The 18,746-nt window shown below is 43.0% G+C and overlaps 1 protein-coding gene across 1 annotated transcript in view; it reads right to left on the reverse strand.

Annotated features, from left to right (window-relative positions):
• Positions 1-18,746, reverse strand: part of RYR2 (ryanodine receptor 2) — a gene marked incomplete at both ends in the record, with an annotated part of 554,680 nt that overhangs the window by 230,240 nt on the left and 305,694 nt on the right. Inside the window, 7 exons of the mRNA XM_080717126.1 lie at positions 2,706-2,809; positions 6,028-6,132; positions 8,796-9,012; positions 10,820-11,012; positions 14,411-14,652; positions 16,339-16,472; positions 17,144-17,262. Of these exons, the coding sequence (XP_080573252.1) occupies positions 2,706-2,809; positions 6,028-6,132; positions 8,796-9,012; positions 10,820-11,012; positions 14,411-14,652; positions 16,339-16,472; positions 17,144-17,262 (1,114 nt within the window). The remainder of the gene's footprint in view (positions 1-2,705; positions 2,810-6,027; positions 6,133-8,795; positions 9,013-10,819; positions 11,013-14,410; positions 14,653-16,338; positions 16,473-17,143; positions 17,263-18,746) is intronic.

An 18,746-nucleotide genomic window follows, 5' to 3' on the forward strand; every position in this document is an offset into this window, starting at 1 on the left:
TGTCCTGGAATAATGTCCTGATTTTCTAATCGCCACTTCTCAGGACTGAAATCAAGAAAGGTGTTCAAGTCGCCTTGACGTGTTATAAGGCCAATAAGGGGAACCTAGAAGGCGCAACCTCCGTCTGATAGGTGGTGCTGAATATGTTACCAGCATACTGCCTGTCACCAAGTCGCCAGTGCCGCGACAGAGACCTTACTATCCCCACTGTTCTGTAAAGAATATCCTCAAGTTCAGAGAAATTGGGTCACTCAAGAAGATGGTCCTGTCTACCCAAAGCCAGAGGCCATTCTGTCCCCTACCCTGCGTGGGCTGTCACCAACTAAATGGGCAAAGGAAACTCAGGCAGAGCGCACCGGCTTCCTCTGGACGGCACAGAGTATCAAGCTGAGAGAAGTAGGGGCTTTTACCCTTTGACTTGAAAAGAATTAAGTGAAAGCAGTTTTTCATAAACCACATAATTATGAACTCCTCAGCTATAAAAATATCAAAAAAGCAATGTTAGCATTCGCTCATGCAAAGGGTCATTAGCGTTCACCGTAGGGAATCCCACCACCCCAGGGCTCACATATCTGGTGATTAATCAGTGCAGCCTCCAGGAGCCGTGAGGACTTGACAGCAGATGATGGGTGGCTGCCAGAGGCTCCCCACGCTACACACAAACAGGGAAATCTCTACACCCCAGGGCTTACTCTTTGGAATTGCTGGCCTAGCATCTATCACTGCAGAAGGGAACATAGTTCATGTTTAATTATGTTGTTAAAAGATGTGAAAATGATGAACTGCCACGAATTACTGAGCGAAATCATGCTTTGAGCACTGAAAAGATAGAACATGCTGAATCCACAAATTCCGTTTTGGTGGGGCCCAGACCAGTCCTTGCTAAGGCAACCTGCCAGGTGCGATCTTTAGGAGACTCTTCATTTACTTTATATATGTTCCTTCTCCAAGTTGTGAGTAGACCCTAAACTCACTCTCATTTCCGTAACCTGGACCTTTATGAATACAGCATATATATGAGCCCAAATTTTAGCAGCGGCAACATTTCTTGGGCTGTATGTTTTGGGTACCTGGTTAAATAGCTTCTGTGGACCTTACTCCTTATCCTCAACAAAAATGTTAGCAAATAAGATCAAATAGAAAAATGGATTAGAAAGGGTGGGCTCCTTGAACCTAATCGGTTCTGCAGGACATCAAGGATGGGAAGAAGACAGAAGGTATGGGGTCTTCACAAACACTATTTCAACATGTATATATATGTGCATGTGTTTATGCATATATGTGCGCATGTGCATGCAAATGTGCGCATGTGCATGTAAATGTGCGTGTGTATATATGCATTTGTGCACATGTATCTATGTGTGTGGTGTGTGTGTGTGTATTTGCAAATATAGTCCTTCATTTATTCCACCCCAGCCCCATTCTTCCATCGGAAAAGCAGAAGGCATCCAGTGGCAAAAATGCACTCAAGTCAAGTTGCCTTTATAAGATAGAAAAGAGCCTGTGTTAGTCTTCCTTCCTGAAAAGAGGGTTCTACGATTGAATACATTTATATAAACCGAGAACAGAGTCCACCCCACTGTAGATATTGATATTAAAATTATGGACAGTTCATCAGTAAGAATAAAAAGGCATGTTTTAGCCCTCTGTCGGTCGATATATCAGTGCTTCTTAGTCTATGGCTATCTAGGAATAGTTTTCTTTCACTTTCCAGTTCATTATGTTCTACATAAAACACAGTAAAAATCTTCTAGAAACAAAATTTCCAAATGAAGATATGTAGGATTCACATCTACAGTTTTAGCACATGAGATCAACAGGAATAACATTTCTCCCTCAGTTGTTATTAAAGTTTCTAAACATTCACGTTTGCGTACTGGGGATTGAATCCAGGGCCATTCTACCTCAGAGCTATGGCCCCAGTCATTTATATTTTTTGTTTTGAAACAGTCTTGCTATGTTGCTCGAAGTCAAAGTTGCTGAGGCTGGTGTCGCATCTCAGCCTAAGTGCTGAGATTTAGGTGTGAACCACCATGCCCAGCTAATACTCTAGTATCTTTACCTGTCACAAGCCAGCAACAATTTTTGACTGGCCTGGTCCCTGGCTCATAGTCCCAGAATCGTTGTGTTTTGACCTACACTATCCATCAAAAAGCTATAGGAACACCTTTTGGGAAATGCTATGTAGAGATCTGAAACAAGAGGGTCAAAGTTGGCTTCCCAGTGAACACTCATCTAAGCCATCTAAGAGTTATGCAAAGTTCTAGCTGGGACTCGCCACTTACACAGTAGGCAAAGTTCTAGCTGAGATTATAATTGCTTTATAGCTGTATTAGGGATACCAGGGGGACTCCAGATAATGGAGGGGAAACCTCAGCAAAGCCAGAAAGGAAGGGTAGGGAAGGAAGAAGGCTGAGGTTTATTCATGGAAAAGCTACATTTGAATATGTGTATACATGTGCATGTAGCACTGTTATCCTGGACACTCAGTATTGGGAGGGAAAAGGGGACACGAGGGGGGAGGGCACCAAATACTGTGTGAATATATACCATTGTCAGCACGATCCACATTATGTGAGACTATAGTGCACCAATAAAAAATAAATTACAAATTGCTTCATATCTAAAGTATAACAGAGATGGCAACCAAGATCTGGCTTCTTCCAGGTGAGACAGACGGGCAACAGAACGGTTGGGAAACTCACTTGAGGGTCTCCAGGGACATCTGTAAGTTGTAATTCCGCTCCTGCTCAGGCAGCTTGGAGAACTCCACCAGGCAGGGGTGCTGCCTTTTATTGTCGTCTCTTACCTGAAATGAGACGGGGGTTCAGCATGTCACAGCCTCTAGTGTCAGAAACAGCATTAAGAATCTAGCTACGCACCAGTAAGTGGAGGCAGAAAGCTAGGACGACGCAGAGCTGCCCGGGCAAACGGCTTCTACAACTTTCCAGACCTGGTTCGTACCAAAGGCCAGTGGCAAAGCTGGCTTGACCCACACCCTGCTGCTTAGGAGCGTTCACTCCTGCCCCGGTGCCCACAGGCTGGCACACTCAGCTCCTGCCAGCCATTGGTGAAATCTCACTTTCCCCAGGAGGTTTATCCTGCCCAGACAATGGCTGTGTGCCTGCCTACCCACCCTACTAGTTTTTCTCTGCCTGTAAGACCTACCACCTGCCAGGAGGCCAGATCCTTGTTTACAATGGTCTATTCTCCCTGCACTTCACAAGACAGACCTAAGAGCAAGGATCTGGGTATCTTCTTTGCTGTATTCCCAACACTTAGAATGTGCCTGGTGTGAGCCGGGCGCGGTGGCTCACGCTTGTAAACCCCGCGCTTGGGAGGCAGAGACAGGAGGATCACGCAGGTTCAAAGCCAGCCACGCACGCTGGCTTAAGAGACCCTGTTTTCAAATAAAAAACAGTATAAAAATAGGTCTGGGAGTGTAGCCCCAAGGTAGAAGGGCTTCCAGGAACCCCAGTACTACAAAAATAATAATAATAATAATTTGCCTTGTGTGGCCAGACATGCGGTGGCAAGGCTTATAAATTAAAATGAATTCTGGGTGTGGTCATGACTTAATTTGTCAGATTTTTTTCTGTGTAGAGCTAACGTGATCAGAGACATCAATGAACAACTGAGCCAATGCAAGCTCTTGGAAGCGGTTTTGGCTCTTCTCTGCACCCCTTGGAAGTCAAAGTTTGTTCTGACAAAATATTCCAGGGACGTAAAGCATCAGCGACCACAATAAAGGCATTTTTCTTAATACCAATTTTCTTAGTAGTGCTTGCATACCGTTGTCCCTCAGTATCCACAGGGAATCAGTTCCAGGACTCTGAGGACAACACAAGCCACAGGAGCTCAAGTCCCTTCTATATAATGACGCAGTGTTTGCAGATAACCCAGAAACACCCTGCTGTGTACTTTAAGTCATCTTATCAGCTACAATGCCAGCAATGTATAAATCGTGGCATGTTTTTCTTTTATTTTTGGTAGGACTGGGAACTGAACAGCCTACCTTGTAACTATACCCCCAGGCCCTTCTTTTTAATTTTTCTTATTTTAAAACAGGAGACCCTGTTTCCAAATAAAAATATAAAAATAGGTCTGGGAGTGTAGTCCGGAGGTAGAAGGGCTTCCAGGAACCCCAGTACCACAAAATAAATAAATAAAAATAAAAAATAAAAAGAAATAAAACAAGATCTTGCTAGGTTGCTTTTTACATTGCTGAAGCTGTCCTTGAACCTGCAATCGCCTGCCTCAGCCTCCCAGGTACTGGGATTACAGGCATGCACCATCATGCCCAGCTATAAATCACTGTTATACCATACTGGTTAAGAAGAGTGATGACTCAATTTAGGCAGGTTGTATATATCTAGACAGTTGTCAATTTCCTCCATATTTTCCATCTTGTTGAAGCCGTTTTTCAAAGTAGTTTCTGATAATGCTCTAGATTTCTACACCGTCATTGATATCTCCTTTTTCATCTCTTATCTTCATAATTTGAGTTGATTCTCTCCCTCTTTTTTTTTTTTTTTTTTTTTTTTTTTGGTTAGGTTGCTAGTGCTTAATCTATCTTGTTAATTTTTTTTGAGAAACCAGCTTTTGGTTTTGTTGATTTTCTGTTTTTTTTCTTTTATTCTCTACTTTGTTGATTTCTGCTCTGATGTTGTGGTGCTGAGAAGTCTATGCAGGTTCAGTGCAGGAATGACTTCTTTTCCTGGATATTTCTGACCAAGAATTGGTTGCACCTATAGATACGGAACCCAAAAGGTAACAGAGAATCAAGTGCATTACCCATTGCACTCAACTAAATCAGCAACTTACGGACAAAAATGAGAAAGATGTGCTTGGTCTTTGCATTAGTAATTAGGGTTTTAAAATCTTTTTAGAGGCCTGGATTGTACAGAAATTTCTTTCACAATGCTCCTAGATGACAACCACATGTGTTTAAGAACGAATTACTCCATGGGAATAATTACCAGTTTCTATAAAATGCCATGGAAAAAGTATGCAAACACCAGTGGGGGGGGGGGAAATACTGTAAGTCTTTGCGAGTCACCAGTTTGGAACATCTTTATCGCTTTCTTGTTATCATTATACATGAATAGGTCTTATCAATGAAACCCTGTCCCAACGTTTAAACTCAAAATCACACCACCTAGATTCTCAACATAAAATGAAAAGTGAAGCTGGGCACGCCTGCGCATGCCTGCAATCCTACAACTGGGGAGGCTGAGACAGGGCGTCACAGATCTGAGGACAGCCTCAGTGACTTAGCAACACCTTATGCACCTTAGAGATACCTTGTTTCAAATAAATCAATAAAAAGGGCTGGGGCTGTAGCTTGGAGACAGACTGCCCCTCCGTTCAATCCCCAATACCAAAAAACTAAAATAAAAAAAATTGATAAAATGAGTGTGTCTGAGTCCCAAGTTAATCTCCTCTCACTTATGTATCTCTACTTCCCCTCTGTTCTTAACACCAGAAAAGAACCAACACTTTTCTCCTCTCAGGTGCCTAGAATAAAAGAAATCTGCCTAGATTTCTTCCTTCTCTTACCACACCCCAAAAATCTAAACTTTGAGACCCTTCTCGAAATCAAACCCATTGTCCCCACTGCAAGCAGAGCTGGGACAATCTGCTTGCAGTGGGGACAATGTGGACCCATCACTGACTGGGGCTCCTGCACCCACTCCCTGCCCTTTCACACTACACCCGAGCTTCTCCCAGAACAAGGACTTAAGAAGCCCACCTTCCTGCTAAACATTCTTCAATTCTGTTTAGCCCCTTACAGAATAAATATAAGTCTCACCCCAAACACTGAGAACCTTCAATTATCTAGGCAACTATTCTGTTCTTCGATGAGCTTGTCAGTAATATCAGTCCTTCTATTATACAACATGGCATAAAAACTAATATGCAGAAAATCAATCCAATTGATCCATGTTACCCCCACTGCAGGACAAAAAAAAAAGTTGTTTGCAGGAAGATCTATTAATGGAATCTGAAAAATTTCAAATGACGTACCGGGCCATACTGCCAGCCAAGCTCGATTTTATTCATAACCCACAGTTCATGGATATTCTCTGCTAGCTTTTCTCTTATCCTCTCTAGGTGAGGAGGCAGCACAATCTAAAAGCAGAAAAAAAGAGAAAAAAAGAAAGTATATATCAGTAACACATAGCAAGGTATAGCGCAGTAACATCTCAACCATTAAGACACAAGAGCCCTCAACTATCTAATTCCTGACATTCTTTAAATTTCAGGACTTTTTGCGTGACAACTTCTGGTTTTGGGCAATTAATGAACAAAGTAAACAGGGTGTTGGTGGCAACAGCAGAAAGATGTTCAACAGATACAAGCCAACCACCAAAGGGAGCATTATTTAAAAAGAGTCATCACTCCAGCACTCCTAGGTCAACCTGGTCAGCATCCGTAGGCCAGCATGAAAGTTGGTACCCAAGTTCTAACCCAATGATGGCAATGAATGATGCACTTCCTGACCTGTACTCTGACTTTTAGTGGTTTCTAAATAAAAACCCGGGGGAAGCCAGGTGTGATGGTACACACCTCTCATTCTAGTTCTTGGGAGGTTCGAGCGGGGCAGAGGGGGGTGATGTTTGCAGGTTAGAGACCAGCCTCAGCAACTAAGTGTGGCCCTCTGTGATTTACCAAGACACTGCTTCCAAATTAAAAAAAAAAAAAAATGGGGGCCAGGTATGGTGGCGCATGCTTGTAATCCCAGCGCTTGAGCGGCTGAGACAGGAGGATCGCACAGGTTCAAAGCCAGCCTCAGCTACTTAGTGAAGCTCTCACCAACTTGGTGAGACCCTGTTCCCAAATAAAATACAAAATATGTCTGGGAGAATAGCTCAGAGGTAGAAAAGCCCCTGGGTTCTATCCCCAGTACCATAAATAAATGAATAATAAATAAATAAAATAAATTGGACTGGTGGGTGTAACTCAAAGGTAAAACATCCCCCTGGGTTCAATCCCAGTACCACAAATAAAGGAAAAACAATGTTTACCTGCTACTATTGAAAGAGGAAAGCTTACTGATCTCTTCTTGATAAAGAATGCAAACTGGCTTACCACCAGGTGACGGTAGGCTGTTTACATCTTGATACCACTCTCCTGTGTGGCCCCATGACCAGTCCTTCCACAGGGCCAATGCCTGAGACCACAGTCCCACAGGGAGCGTCTGCCTTTTCCCTGAAGTGGGAGTGGTCACACAGATCTCACGGAATCCTCCCTGTCTGACCAGTAAACCACCTCGGATGCCCATTTCCATCTGCCCAAGAGTGCTTCCTCATCAATTCAGGTAGCACTGAATTGCTTTCTCGTAGCTACAGGCACTGCAAACTAAACCCTGGCTAGCATTCTTACGTTGTCAACTAGATAGTACCAGAAACCTGCATGGGAGAAGAACCCTGACTCCAGGAATTCAACAGCTAGTTGCTACAAAACGGAAATATCCAAACCTATTATTAATTCAACGTCAGACCTTAGAAGCAATGCCTTTGATCCTCAGAAATTGATAAACAGACCTGAGTATCTAGCCATCCTCTCAAGTTTCTTCACCCTCAAAGTTAAGCTATATTTAATTCACTGTCAACCTCGGGTTAGCATCCTGTCTGTGAAACAAAAGGCAGGAAGGATGGCTAACATTCCTTCCTTGCCTACTTGTAAAGTGATATGTTATCTAGTTACCATGTCAAATAGAATATGAGCATCCTACTCAGAGGGTGACTTTTACCGACCCCAGGACCCCAGAGAAGGAATTTGATCCCAGGCATTTTGCATCTGGAGACCATCATATTATCTCTACTCAAGATAAAAGATGTAAAATAACTTCAACAGAACTGCTTCTGAATGGGAGAAGACATTAAAAGACTTCATTCTGTTTCGTAAAAAAAGTATACTCCAGCCAGGCATGGTGGTGCATGCCTATAATCCAAGTACTTCAGAGGATAAGATAGGGAGGATCTCAGGTTCAAGAATCTTGGCAACTTATCAAGAGCCTCAAAAACTTTACTTTTCAAAATAAACAAGGCTGGGGTTTTAGCTGAGAGGTAGAAAGTCCCTGGATTCAATCCCCATTACTCCCTCAAAGTACAATCCTAGCCGGGCGTGGTGGCGCACGCTTGTAATCCCCGCGCTTGGGAGGTGGAGACAGGAAGATTGCGCAGGTCTGAAGCCAGCCACGCTGGTGCAAGAGACCCTGTTTCAAAAATATAAAATAGGTCTGGGAGTGCAGCCCGGAGGTAAAAGGGCTTCCAGGAACCCCAGTACCAAAAAAAAAAAAAAAAAAAAAAAAAGTACAATCCTAAAATTAGTATTCAGTATATCTCTTATTACTTCAAGTACAGTACATTTTTCTAGATACTAATCATTGTAACATTACTATACCTTAAGTTTCTTCTAGAATCTTGTAACTGACTTCTACCTGTTGCTATCACTGCTTGTCTGGTTAAAAGGTGACATGCATTCTAAAAATTAATAATATCGATTATTTCAATAAACCTTAAAGGAAACCCAAAGCAGTTATTTCTTTTCAAATTGCAGGTTGTAATCTAGTAATACCTTATCAAGTCAATTTAGTCAGATGGGACAACTTTGTTAAAAAAAAAAAAAAAACAGGTGAATGGCGAGGGTAAATTAATTATCTCATGAGACTTGTCTCAATCAGACAGATCCACTATGAAAACGCACTTCTGTGGATCAAAGTCCAAGCTTGAAAGCTCTGCTCATCAGAGTAACTACGATATAACAAGTGCACCGGGGGCCCTTGGTACCTGGCTGGTGTCCACAGGGACCGGGGTGAAGGCGGCTTGCGTCAGAGACATCGTGGGGCCCAGCAGGTCTCGCGTGTAGGACCTTTCCTGCTTGTATTCTCTGCTGTGCTCCACTTTCAACTTCTCTTTGGGCAGAACGGCTTCGTAACAAGGAGCATACCCCGGTGGAGGAAGGAATTTGAATTCCCCATGTCTTCCCCCAAGCAAAAAGCGGACCCTAAAAAAAAAAAAAAAAAAAAAAAAATACATGTCAGAATCAATTACAGCCTTCACAGACTTGAGAGTTTTCCAATCAACAAAATCTTAGGAACCATTATTAGTACAAAAGTCACTTTCTCCGAACCTACACTTACTCCAAGTATCAGGATAAAGTCATCACCTTAACATCTAACAGCCTCTCATAAAGGAGACACAGGGCCATGTCTTACATATCAAGAGACAAACCCTGGTCACATTACATTAGTAGCTCAGGGAAGACTTGCCACTCACTGAGTAACTAGAAACACATGCATCATCTTTCTATGTCAATGAAGTATGTATCCATAGCAATTTAGTGTCCCCAGGTGGACAAGTATTAAACAGACAAAAAGAAGGTATGACTCAAGTATGTGTGTGCTTAAAATGACAAGGCTCAATTACATATATGGAGGGAAAAGTCACTTTCTAGCACCTGATTTACTGGTGTAAGTCCTTAAAGAAGACTCAGGCATCATCTCTATTTGCTGAAGAAAGCAGGTAACCTTATTTCTTTCTTATTTCTTATTCTTTGCCAATTTTGACAGTAATGAAAGAAAAGAACTTCCTAAGTCAGGCATAGTGTCATCCCCGTACATGGGATGACAAGAACAGACTTAGCAATGTCAACAGACTCTCAGAAACCTAGCCAAACTGTTAAAAAAAAAAAAACTAGAAAATAAAAAGGGATGTGGGTGTAATTTGAAGGTAAAATATCCCTGGATTCAATCCCCATTACAAGGAAAAACAAAATTCCTAGGTTTGTTTATCACAGTAATTTAATTAAAAATAATGTAATCTGAGCTCCATCGAACAAAACTCAAACAGTTTAATGATAACAATTTGTATACAAAAATAAAAAGTTTTCATTTCTTCATGATCCCCTTTCTAATTTGTGTTTCGGTTTCAGTTCAATAAATAATAAATAGAAGAAAAAATAGCAACTTTAAAACAACTCTAAAATTCATTTAAAAATTGTATAAATACACCAGGAAGAACCATTGGTACCTCGCTATGTAATATTTCATGATTACTCTGTTTTTCAATGTGGTGCTTCTGCAACTAGGAATGTAGGAACTATTCCCAAGAGGAGAATTATAACTAAAATAATCACCAAAACAAATGGCAATTCAGTGTGGATAAGGGAGTCACTCTCATTAGGTGAAAACATCTATATGTTGATAGATGACAGGGTGGCGGCCCCTGATTATGACAACTCCTGAGGTACTCAAGTTCTCTGTAGATGATCAATGCACTATAATTTTGTTTTCCTCTTGTTTCAGTAAAATAGAAAAAGAGCTAGAGAAAAGCATTTTGACACATTATCGGTAGAGAATTCAGAGAGGTGGAGGGAGGAACATTGTAAGGAGATGCGTGACAATGTCCATCTCACCAACAGAAAAGACATTTGCTTTCTAACAGGAGGATATAGAGTGGGTCAGGTGACTATTGTTAGAAAAAGGAAAATGAAATAAAAAAAATAAGTGGTGTTCTAATCATATTGTATATTTCCCCTTATTAGGTAATAAGACAAACTTGAGAAATAGACCTAAAATGTTTCAGGACCCTGGCTTGAGAGCGCCTTAGTACCCAGCACCACATGGTGGTACAGGTGGGCAGAGCGCTGGCTTCCTGAGGTTTTCGCCGTCCACTCTTACCTCTTCCTTCAAGGAACTGGGCAAATACCTGGGGACAGACACCCAGGAGGGAGGAGCAAAAGCTAGAGAAGCCTTCTGTGAACAGGTGAGAAGTCAGAGAGGAAACAGACCCCCAAACAGAGACATACTAACTTGATTCCCGCAGAGAAACTGACAACGGGAAAGAAGAGGCCATCGATGTTGAAATTCTCAAACATTCCTTGAACGGGCTGCCCGTTGATTCGGAAGGAGATGCTTGGGGCACTGAGGTCCAGACAGCAGCTGATGACGTCGTCGGTCCTCAGCAGGTGCTGGTTTGGCGAGCTCACGGTTCGAGCAATACAACCTAGTAGGGGAGAAACGGGGATGAAGGGAACTTAGGTTCATCTCTGAGCATCACCTTCAGAGCTAAAGTCCAGCAGAGGAACAAGAGCAAACCAAGGCGAGAAGCTAACAGAGGACATCCTGACTGCAAGTTACTGTTCCATGCTCATTCTCGGTTTAAAAGAGACAATGTTCCTTTTTTTCCTTAGGAGCTGGGCTACTTTGTTGGAAAATGGACCATCTGATTTATCAAAGTTTCTGCATGTAGACAAATGGTATTTGATGCAATTATATTAAATTTTATGGAGTTAGAGCAAAATTTCCAGAAAAAAAAATCATCTGTCTCCAAATAGATGTCGTCTCATCTGCTATTTGTGTGATTATCAGTAAATCATTTCTCTGAACCTGATTTCTAATAAGCAGGAAACCAAACATCATCAGCCTTTACAATTCCTACGTGACTATGGTTTATGAGTCCCATAGTCGAGGCACAGCAGGCAGTTAATGCTATTTTTTCCCAAATACTAAGTTCTCCCTTTTCTTTTAGAAACTCAAAACTCTATAATAACAAAAGCAGTAATTGTTTTCATTGAATAGTGCAGCATATATTTTATTAGGAGATAACTCTATGCTGATTCGTTTGATTTCTAAGTTATGTCACACAAGATCTTAGTTGGCATTGTCAGGACAACAGGATACAATTCCAGGCATGAAAGTAATATTTGACAGCAGTACTGTTTTTTGTCCTGTCCAACCAATGGTCTAAAGGCCTTTCTGGCCAGATCAGAATCGTCTTTAATAAGTTCTCAGGTCATCCGTACCTCAGTGCACACTAGAAAAAGATAAGGCTCTCAAGGCACTTGCTGACACATGCCAGCGTACCCCTTGCATGCTCACATACAAGCGTGTGAACAAATACAGATTCCAGGACACATGTTTTATGGTTCTTAACACTTGTCTTATTTCTAGTATGCCAAGATTTTTTTCTTTTTTACCAAGAACACATGTAAAATGCCAATGATAGCATCTGCTTTCTAAAATGTAGACACTTGAGTTCACCAAAATTCACATCTTCCAGCCACAAAATTGCTCTGAAGTGGCTATTTCAGAATTCTCTAAGTATGCTAAAGGCACTTTTTTCTTTTTTGCAACACTGGGGATGGAATCCGGAGCATTCTACCTCTGAGTGACACCCCCAGCCCTATTTTTTATTCTTTATTTTGAAAGAGTCTCACTGAGTTGCAAAAGGCCTAAGTAGCTGAGGCTGGCTTTACACTTGTGCAATCCTATCTCAGCCTCCCAAATGCTGGCATTACAAGCATGCACCACCACGCTCAGCTGGCACCTTTTAAAAATTATAAGGTAGCTCATGGAAAACAGATTTCCTTGCTTATGTCAAGATCTGCATTTCCTATTATTCTTACAGTAAAAATAAAAAGGTATATGCTATACTCAAAATAAATTCCTTGGTTTGATGGCTACTTTCATGCTAATGTTAACATCTACCTGTCTCCACAGTAACCATTCTGCAACGTCTGAAAAGAAGCCACCAGCGACAACCTGAGAACCATGGTTTCCATGGCACTCAGTGTTGAAGCCACACAGTAGCATCCTCGGGTCGCTTTGATGTCAACTCATTGAATCCATCTGAGATCCACAAGCCTGTCCTCTGTGGTAGCCAGGAAAACAGCTGACAGCCATTGGATTTACAGATCAGAGATGGTATGTACCCATCTTCCCTCACTGGTCTATGACATTTCTCCATAGTTCTATTTTTTATTTTCTTAGTTCATTGCAATTATACATCATGAGTGTTATGGTCAGCTGTAAAATGACCCCCTGAGGAGCTCATGTATTAAGCTTTGGAGTTGACAGGTGATGGACTTATCTGGGTGGTGGCCCGGGCTAGTAGGGCGTGGCTGTAGCAGGTGAGCCCCTGGGGGTGCAGCCTTGGTGATTACATAAGGTCCCTCCCTCTGGCTGGTGCCGCTCTACTTCTGACCTCCATGATGTGAGAACGAAGCCTAGCACTCTCCCTTTCTACTTCCGGCCGCCATGCCTTGAGATCTGAGGTCCCCGGCCTCACACGGACTGAATCCAGAATTTCCAAGGAAACCATGAGCAAATCAGTCTTCTAAATTGTGGGTCAGGTCTTATGTAGAGTCTAACAGTGAGGATGTTGAAGAGTGAGGTTCAACCTGATGCAAATACACAGCTACACAGTTCTTGGTGTATTCTCCCACACCGGCCAGTTCTTGCTGCACATACTAGTGAAATTGGGACTAACACCTTCACATATTCCCATGGTATTTGAACTATTACATTCTTCATCCTTCCCTTCCCCCCCAATTTTCTCCCCAAATTTTCTACTCATCTACAGGTCTCCATATTATTTAAAGTCTCTTATGGTTTCCTATTTTCCTTGTTGATTCCACCTATGAGAACAAGTGTACAACTTTTGGTCTTCTAAGATGGGCTGATCTCACAGAATATTTTCTAGTTTCATCCATTAAAGAAAAGGCTGTATAGAAGTACACAATGGAATTCTACTCAGCCATTAGGATAAAATAGGATCACTTGCAGGAAAAGGGGGAGAACTTCTATATTTAAATTCTCTAAAAGCAGTGGGGAAATAGAAGGGAGAGGGAGGGATTGGGGTGGGAATTGGGGAAAGGCTAATTGGTTGATGTGTACAAGTATGCCTCCACCATCTTGTACTCCATTAAGATGTATGACCACAATGCACCAATAAAACTTAAAAAAAAATAAGAAAATCACTGGGGATCTTCTGACTTTCGTTCCTTTCAAACACCTGAACTGTGCGACACTTAAATTACAGAATAAATGAAAACATCGCTCAAAACTTTTGATTTGGAGCCAAATCCTAGTGCCGGGGAACATCTCCAGTCTCAAATACAAAAAAAAAAAAAGTTTTCCTGGAATAATTGACATTTGATACTTTAACCTTTATGAAGAAATAGTCTAACCCCAACAATATTGTGTAAGTTGGTATGGATTTAACCCTAGGAACTCATACATCAACTGGGTCAGCAGAGGCTATGTTGACTCTGAACCTAAAGTTAGCAAATCATGTAAGAGACCCCAGAGACTGGAGAGGACATGCCCTTCTTCCTTGATAGATCTGACACAAAACATTCCCTTTTCTGCAGTTCATTCAGACGTCGGCACACCCCTTTGAAAACAAACCGTAACAAAATCCTTTCGAAAGGCACTAAACGATTCTAATTGCTTTCTTTTACTCTAGTGAAATTCTGCGTTTTATGCAACTGTCATCCTCCCAATGTTCCATTTCTGAATCATCAATTCAGAAATAGAAGCAGCATCCATAGCTTCGAGACGTGCCCAGCGAGGTCACCAGAGACCCATAGAGACGTCGTCGGCCACAGCGAGGGAACTTACCCGACCACAGGTGGAGGCCATCGAATCCGTAGGAGAAGAGGTCGTCGCCCACACCATTGCCGCCCCACTCCTCGCCCCCTCCTGGGTAGGGAGAGTAGCCCTCGGTGGAAGCCCAGCCCACGCGCAGGTGCGTGGCCTCAGCTGTCACGAACGGCTCTGTGTGGTCCACCATGAGTTCGTAGTACCATTTCTTGTACTGAGCAGATCCCTCACTGACGCCCAGGAAGATGTTGGGCCTCATGCTTTAAAGAGAGGGGGAAAATGTCTTTTGAGAAAAGATCACATCATTTCTGTTTTCATTCACATCTCTCTAATTTGAACCTTAAGTCCCGTTCTCTAGGATGCCCTGTGCCCGGAAGGCTACAGCGGTACTAAAACCACCACGGAGATTGTCCCCAGGGGCAGCCGGCCTCTCAGGACACCTGCAGGGAAGAGACTTGCTTTCTACTTCACTTGGAAATGACACTTAAGGGTCTAACATTATTTGCACTTTGCATTTTATATTAATCAAGTACAAGTCACAAAGTTAGACACTTGGTACCACAGGCTTTTGGATCTGATGGAGCCATTAAAAACCAGGACATGTAGACCGTTTCCTAAACTAAACCTCATGTCACATGGGGACAAGCAGGTCCTGTTCTTATGAAAGAACCAAGATGATCTGTAACACCTTGCTGTGAGAGGGAAAGGTGTGTGTATGCACGTGTATGTGCACATGTGTGTGTGTGTAAGCAATTGTGCGAATGAATTGGGGATTGAATCCAGAGGCATTCTACCTCCAAGCTACACCCCAGCCCTCTTTTATGTTTTATTTTGAAACAGCGTCTTGCTATGTTGCTCACAGCCTCAGAAAGTTGCTGAGGCTGGCCTTGAACTTGCGATCTTCCTGTCCTGGCCTCCCGAGTACTGGGATGAGAGGTGCGCGTCACCATGCCCAGCCCAAGAATTTTTAGCAAGCTGTATTTAGTACCACTTTAAGAACAAAGTTGTGCTCTATGGTAACCCAGAGGTCACCTGAGGTCTCAGGAAGTACTACTCATTAATGGTAGGTCTGTTACATAAAGACCGCTGAAGTCATAAAGCAATACTGTTTAAAAGAGAAACACACTTACACTACTATTTTTGTTTAAAATTAGAGAAAGTAGTATTTCCTGGATGGCTGCTGGACAGTGCATGAAAGTTGCTACCATCATACCAAGCATCTTATTGGTTGTAAACTGGGTTTATTGTTTTATTTGGGTATAAGTTAGGCAGTGTACCGTAACATTTAAGAGCCTCAAGTCAGACAGACCTGAGCTCTATTTCTGGTTCCTGGCTCTTGATCTATAAACTACAGATGACAGTAGTGTCCAGAAATACACACACACACACACACACACACACACACACACACACATTCTCTCTCTCTCCACAATGTGCCAAGAACCTGGCCCAGTAGCTGGCCTGTTATACTCAGTAAAGTCTGACACATTAACAGGCAGGTCTCCTGGAGACGTCATTTTGTAAGTTATTTCTGTAATTTATTATATTCTGGATTTTTTTTATCAAATACATTGAGCCCCTCAAAACAACAATGAGTGATAGCTCTCTGGGTTATATTCATGAGGCATGATCAGATACAACTATCTCTATTATCGTCAGCCTGCTTCTGAAGGTATCATTGACAGTCCATCTATGTATGAATACAAAAAAAAAAAAACCTTTAACATGAGTGTGATAAATCCACATTTGGCTTGGCTCATCTGTTATCACTATTGTTATTATTATTCCACCCAGTTGGGAGAAAACAGTACTTATGTTATCCACTGCAAAAACACATAAAAATTATAATAAACCAAACAGAGCATTTGCTGTTCTGGCTCTAGAATGAGCCCGAGGACCCTCTTGCTGTCACGATTCATGACATTTCCCTGCCCATCTGAACTTACCTGCTAACGTGGTTCACGAGACGGGTCTGCAGTAACAGATCTCGGCCCGGCAGCAGATTGTCACAGATGAGATGCTGGTTAGATCGGACCGCGACCCCGTGGCACACGCAGAGCGAACACAGGACGTCCAGAACCTGAAACGAGAAATGATCCCAGCCATCTGAGACTGCTTTCCACATTTCCACCAAGCAAACACCCCCACCAGCTACGCTTAGTTATGATTATTTAAACAGGACAGCAAGCTTGGCGTGGTGGCACACGCTTGTAATCCCATCACTTGGGAGGCTGAGACAGGAGGAGGACTGGGGTTCAAAAACAACCTCAGCTAGTTAGTGAGGCCCTTTGCAACTCAGGGAGATGCTGTTTCAATATAAAGAAAAAGCCAGTCACGGTGGCACACGCTTGTAATCCCAGCATTTGAGAGGCTGAGACAGGAGGAGGATCGCAGATTCACAGCCAGCCTCAGCTACTTAGTGAGGCTCTTTGCAACTCAGTGAGTGCGCCACCACACCCAGCTGTTTTGCTGTTGTTTTAAACCGGGTCCTGCTGACTTGCTGAGAGTGTAAGTTGCCAAGGGTGGTCTCCAACCTGTGATCCTGTCTCAGCCTCCCAAGTACTGGGATCACAGTACTTTAAGTAATACTCATATCTCAGTAAGCATCCATCCTTCCTCAAACGTCTATCTCATCTTTATTATGAGAACACTCAAAATCCCTTCTTCCAGCTTTCTGAAACACATAGCACATTGCCCTTGTATTTTAAGTGATTCCAGAACTCATTCGCGGGAATAAGACGGTTTACTCACTTTGTGATTCCTTCCATGCTTATCTAAGAGTGAGATAATGGACTTGATGTGTCCTTCCTTGATAATATTCAGAGCTTCCGGACTCTCCACCAGCACACAGTGCAGAACTTCAAGAATACCTAAGGATAAACACGGGGACATCATGAAGCAGCCTCCGGCCACCAGCCTCTTCCTGGGTCCTCTGAGCAGCCACGTTCCCTCCCTCGGATGCACAGATACTTGCACTCAGTGTGCATCACGGGGGACAGAGAAGGTGGCGTCTGCAAGAATGGACTGATCCCCAAAGATGTCGGGATCACGGTGGAGCGAGGAGAAGCTGAAGAACCAACACCCAGGATTCGGCTGAGAAACCTGGTAACTTCATCCTCCCAGGGGAGGTATGAAAGGAAGCCACATAGCCGGGCCTTGGAGGATACACTCAGGGCTTTGCAGGAAAGGAAGGGCAGAAGGCTTGCGTGGAGAACACATCTGGTGGCTGAATGTGCAGGGTGGACCTGGAGTGAACAGGTATCCTAGGGCCAGCTAAACTTCTTCTCATTGCAAGTACGGCCCTGCTGCCATGCCCCCTAATCCATGCAGAACATTTGAAATGTACAAAACAATGAAAAACGAAAAGAAACGCATAATAAACCACCACTAGAAAATACAGAAATTTTGGCACTGGGGATTGCACTCGGGCATTCTACCTCTGAGCTATACCTCCTACCCTCTCTATATTTTTTAAATTTTGAAACAGGGTCTTGCTGAGTTGGCATCTAAACTGAGATTCTCCTGACTCAGCCTCACAAGCACGGGGTTTCCAGGAGTGCGCCACCTTGTCTGGCCAGTGTGACCTTTTGGGAGGAGATGTGTTAAGCATATATAATAGGACTATGTCAGAGCCATTATGCTCAGCAACGTGGGGAGACCCAGTTTCAAAATAAACACAGGGCTGGAAGTGTAGCTTGGAGGTAGAAAGCCCCTGGGCTCAATCCCCAGTACCACACATACACAACAGGATTCCGAGTTAAATGTAAAGGTGCGGGTTAGTGCATGAGCCTGTGCCTAAATGTAGGTCACATACGGTACTCAAGTTTTCTCCCTCTGCAGGGTGGGCATGGCTGTTGGGACAAGGGCAGGAGGAGGCCTGACAGGGACTTCCCTGAGCTGTGGGAAGGTTAGGGTTCTCTCTGGGAGAGGAGGGTTGGGTTTGCTCGGTACTAGTCGGAACTGTATCGTAATGCAACATAGAGCGTGATTCCAGCATGTCTTCTGATACAGTGACCGTGAATTTTGCATGCCAGTTTCAAGTATTGCCAAGCAAAAGAATAGTTTTGTTTGCAGATGATGGGCATATATGTGAGGCTAAAAGACTACGTTTAAGATCAAATGCTATTTTTAAAGGTTTTTTTGACAAGCAGAAAAAAGGGAAAGAAATGTGTTTTTGGTGGTTTGCCTGATTTCTGTAATGGGGCTAAGTCATAAAGTAAATCAAAAGTTACTCTAAATAGGGCTTTCAAGAGCCAGGTGTGGTGGTGCACGCTTGTAATCCCAGCATTTGGGAGGCTGAGACTGGAGGATCACGGTTCGTGGACAGCCTCAGCTGCTTAGTGAGGCCCTCTGC

The sequence above is a fragment of the Muscardinus avellanarius genome (genome assembly GCF_963383645.1).
Source record: "Muscardinus avellanarius genome assembly, chromosome: 20".
NCBI classification, from domain to species: domain Eukaryota; kingdom Metazoa; phylum Chordata; class Mammalia; order Rodentia; family Gliridae; genus Muscardinus; species Muscardinus avellanarius.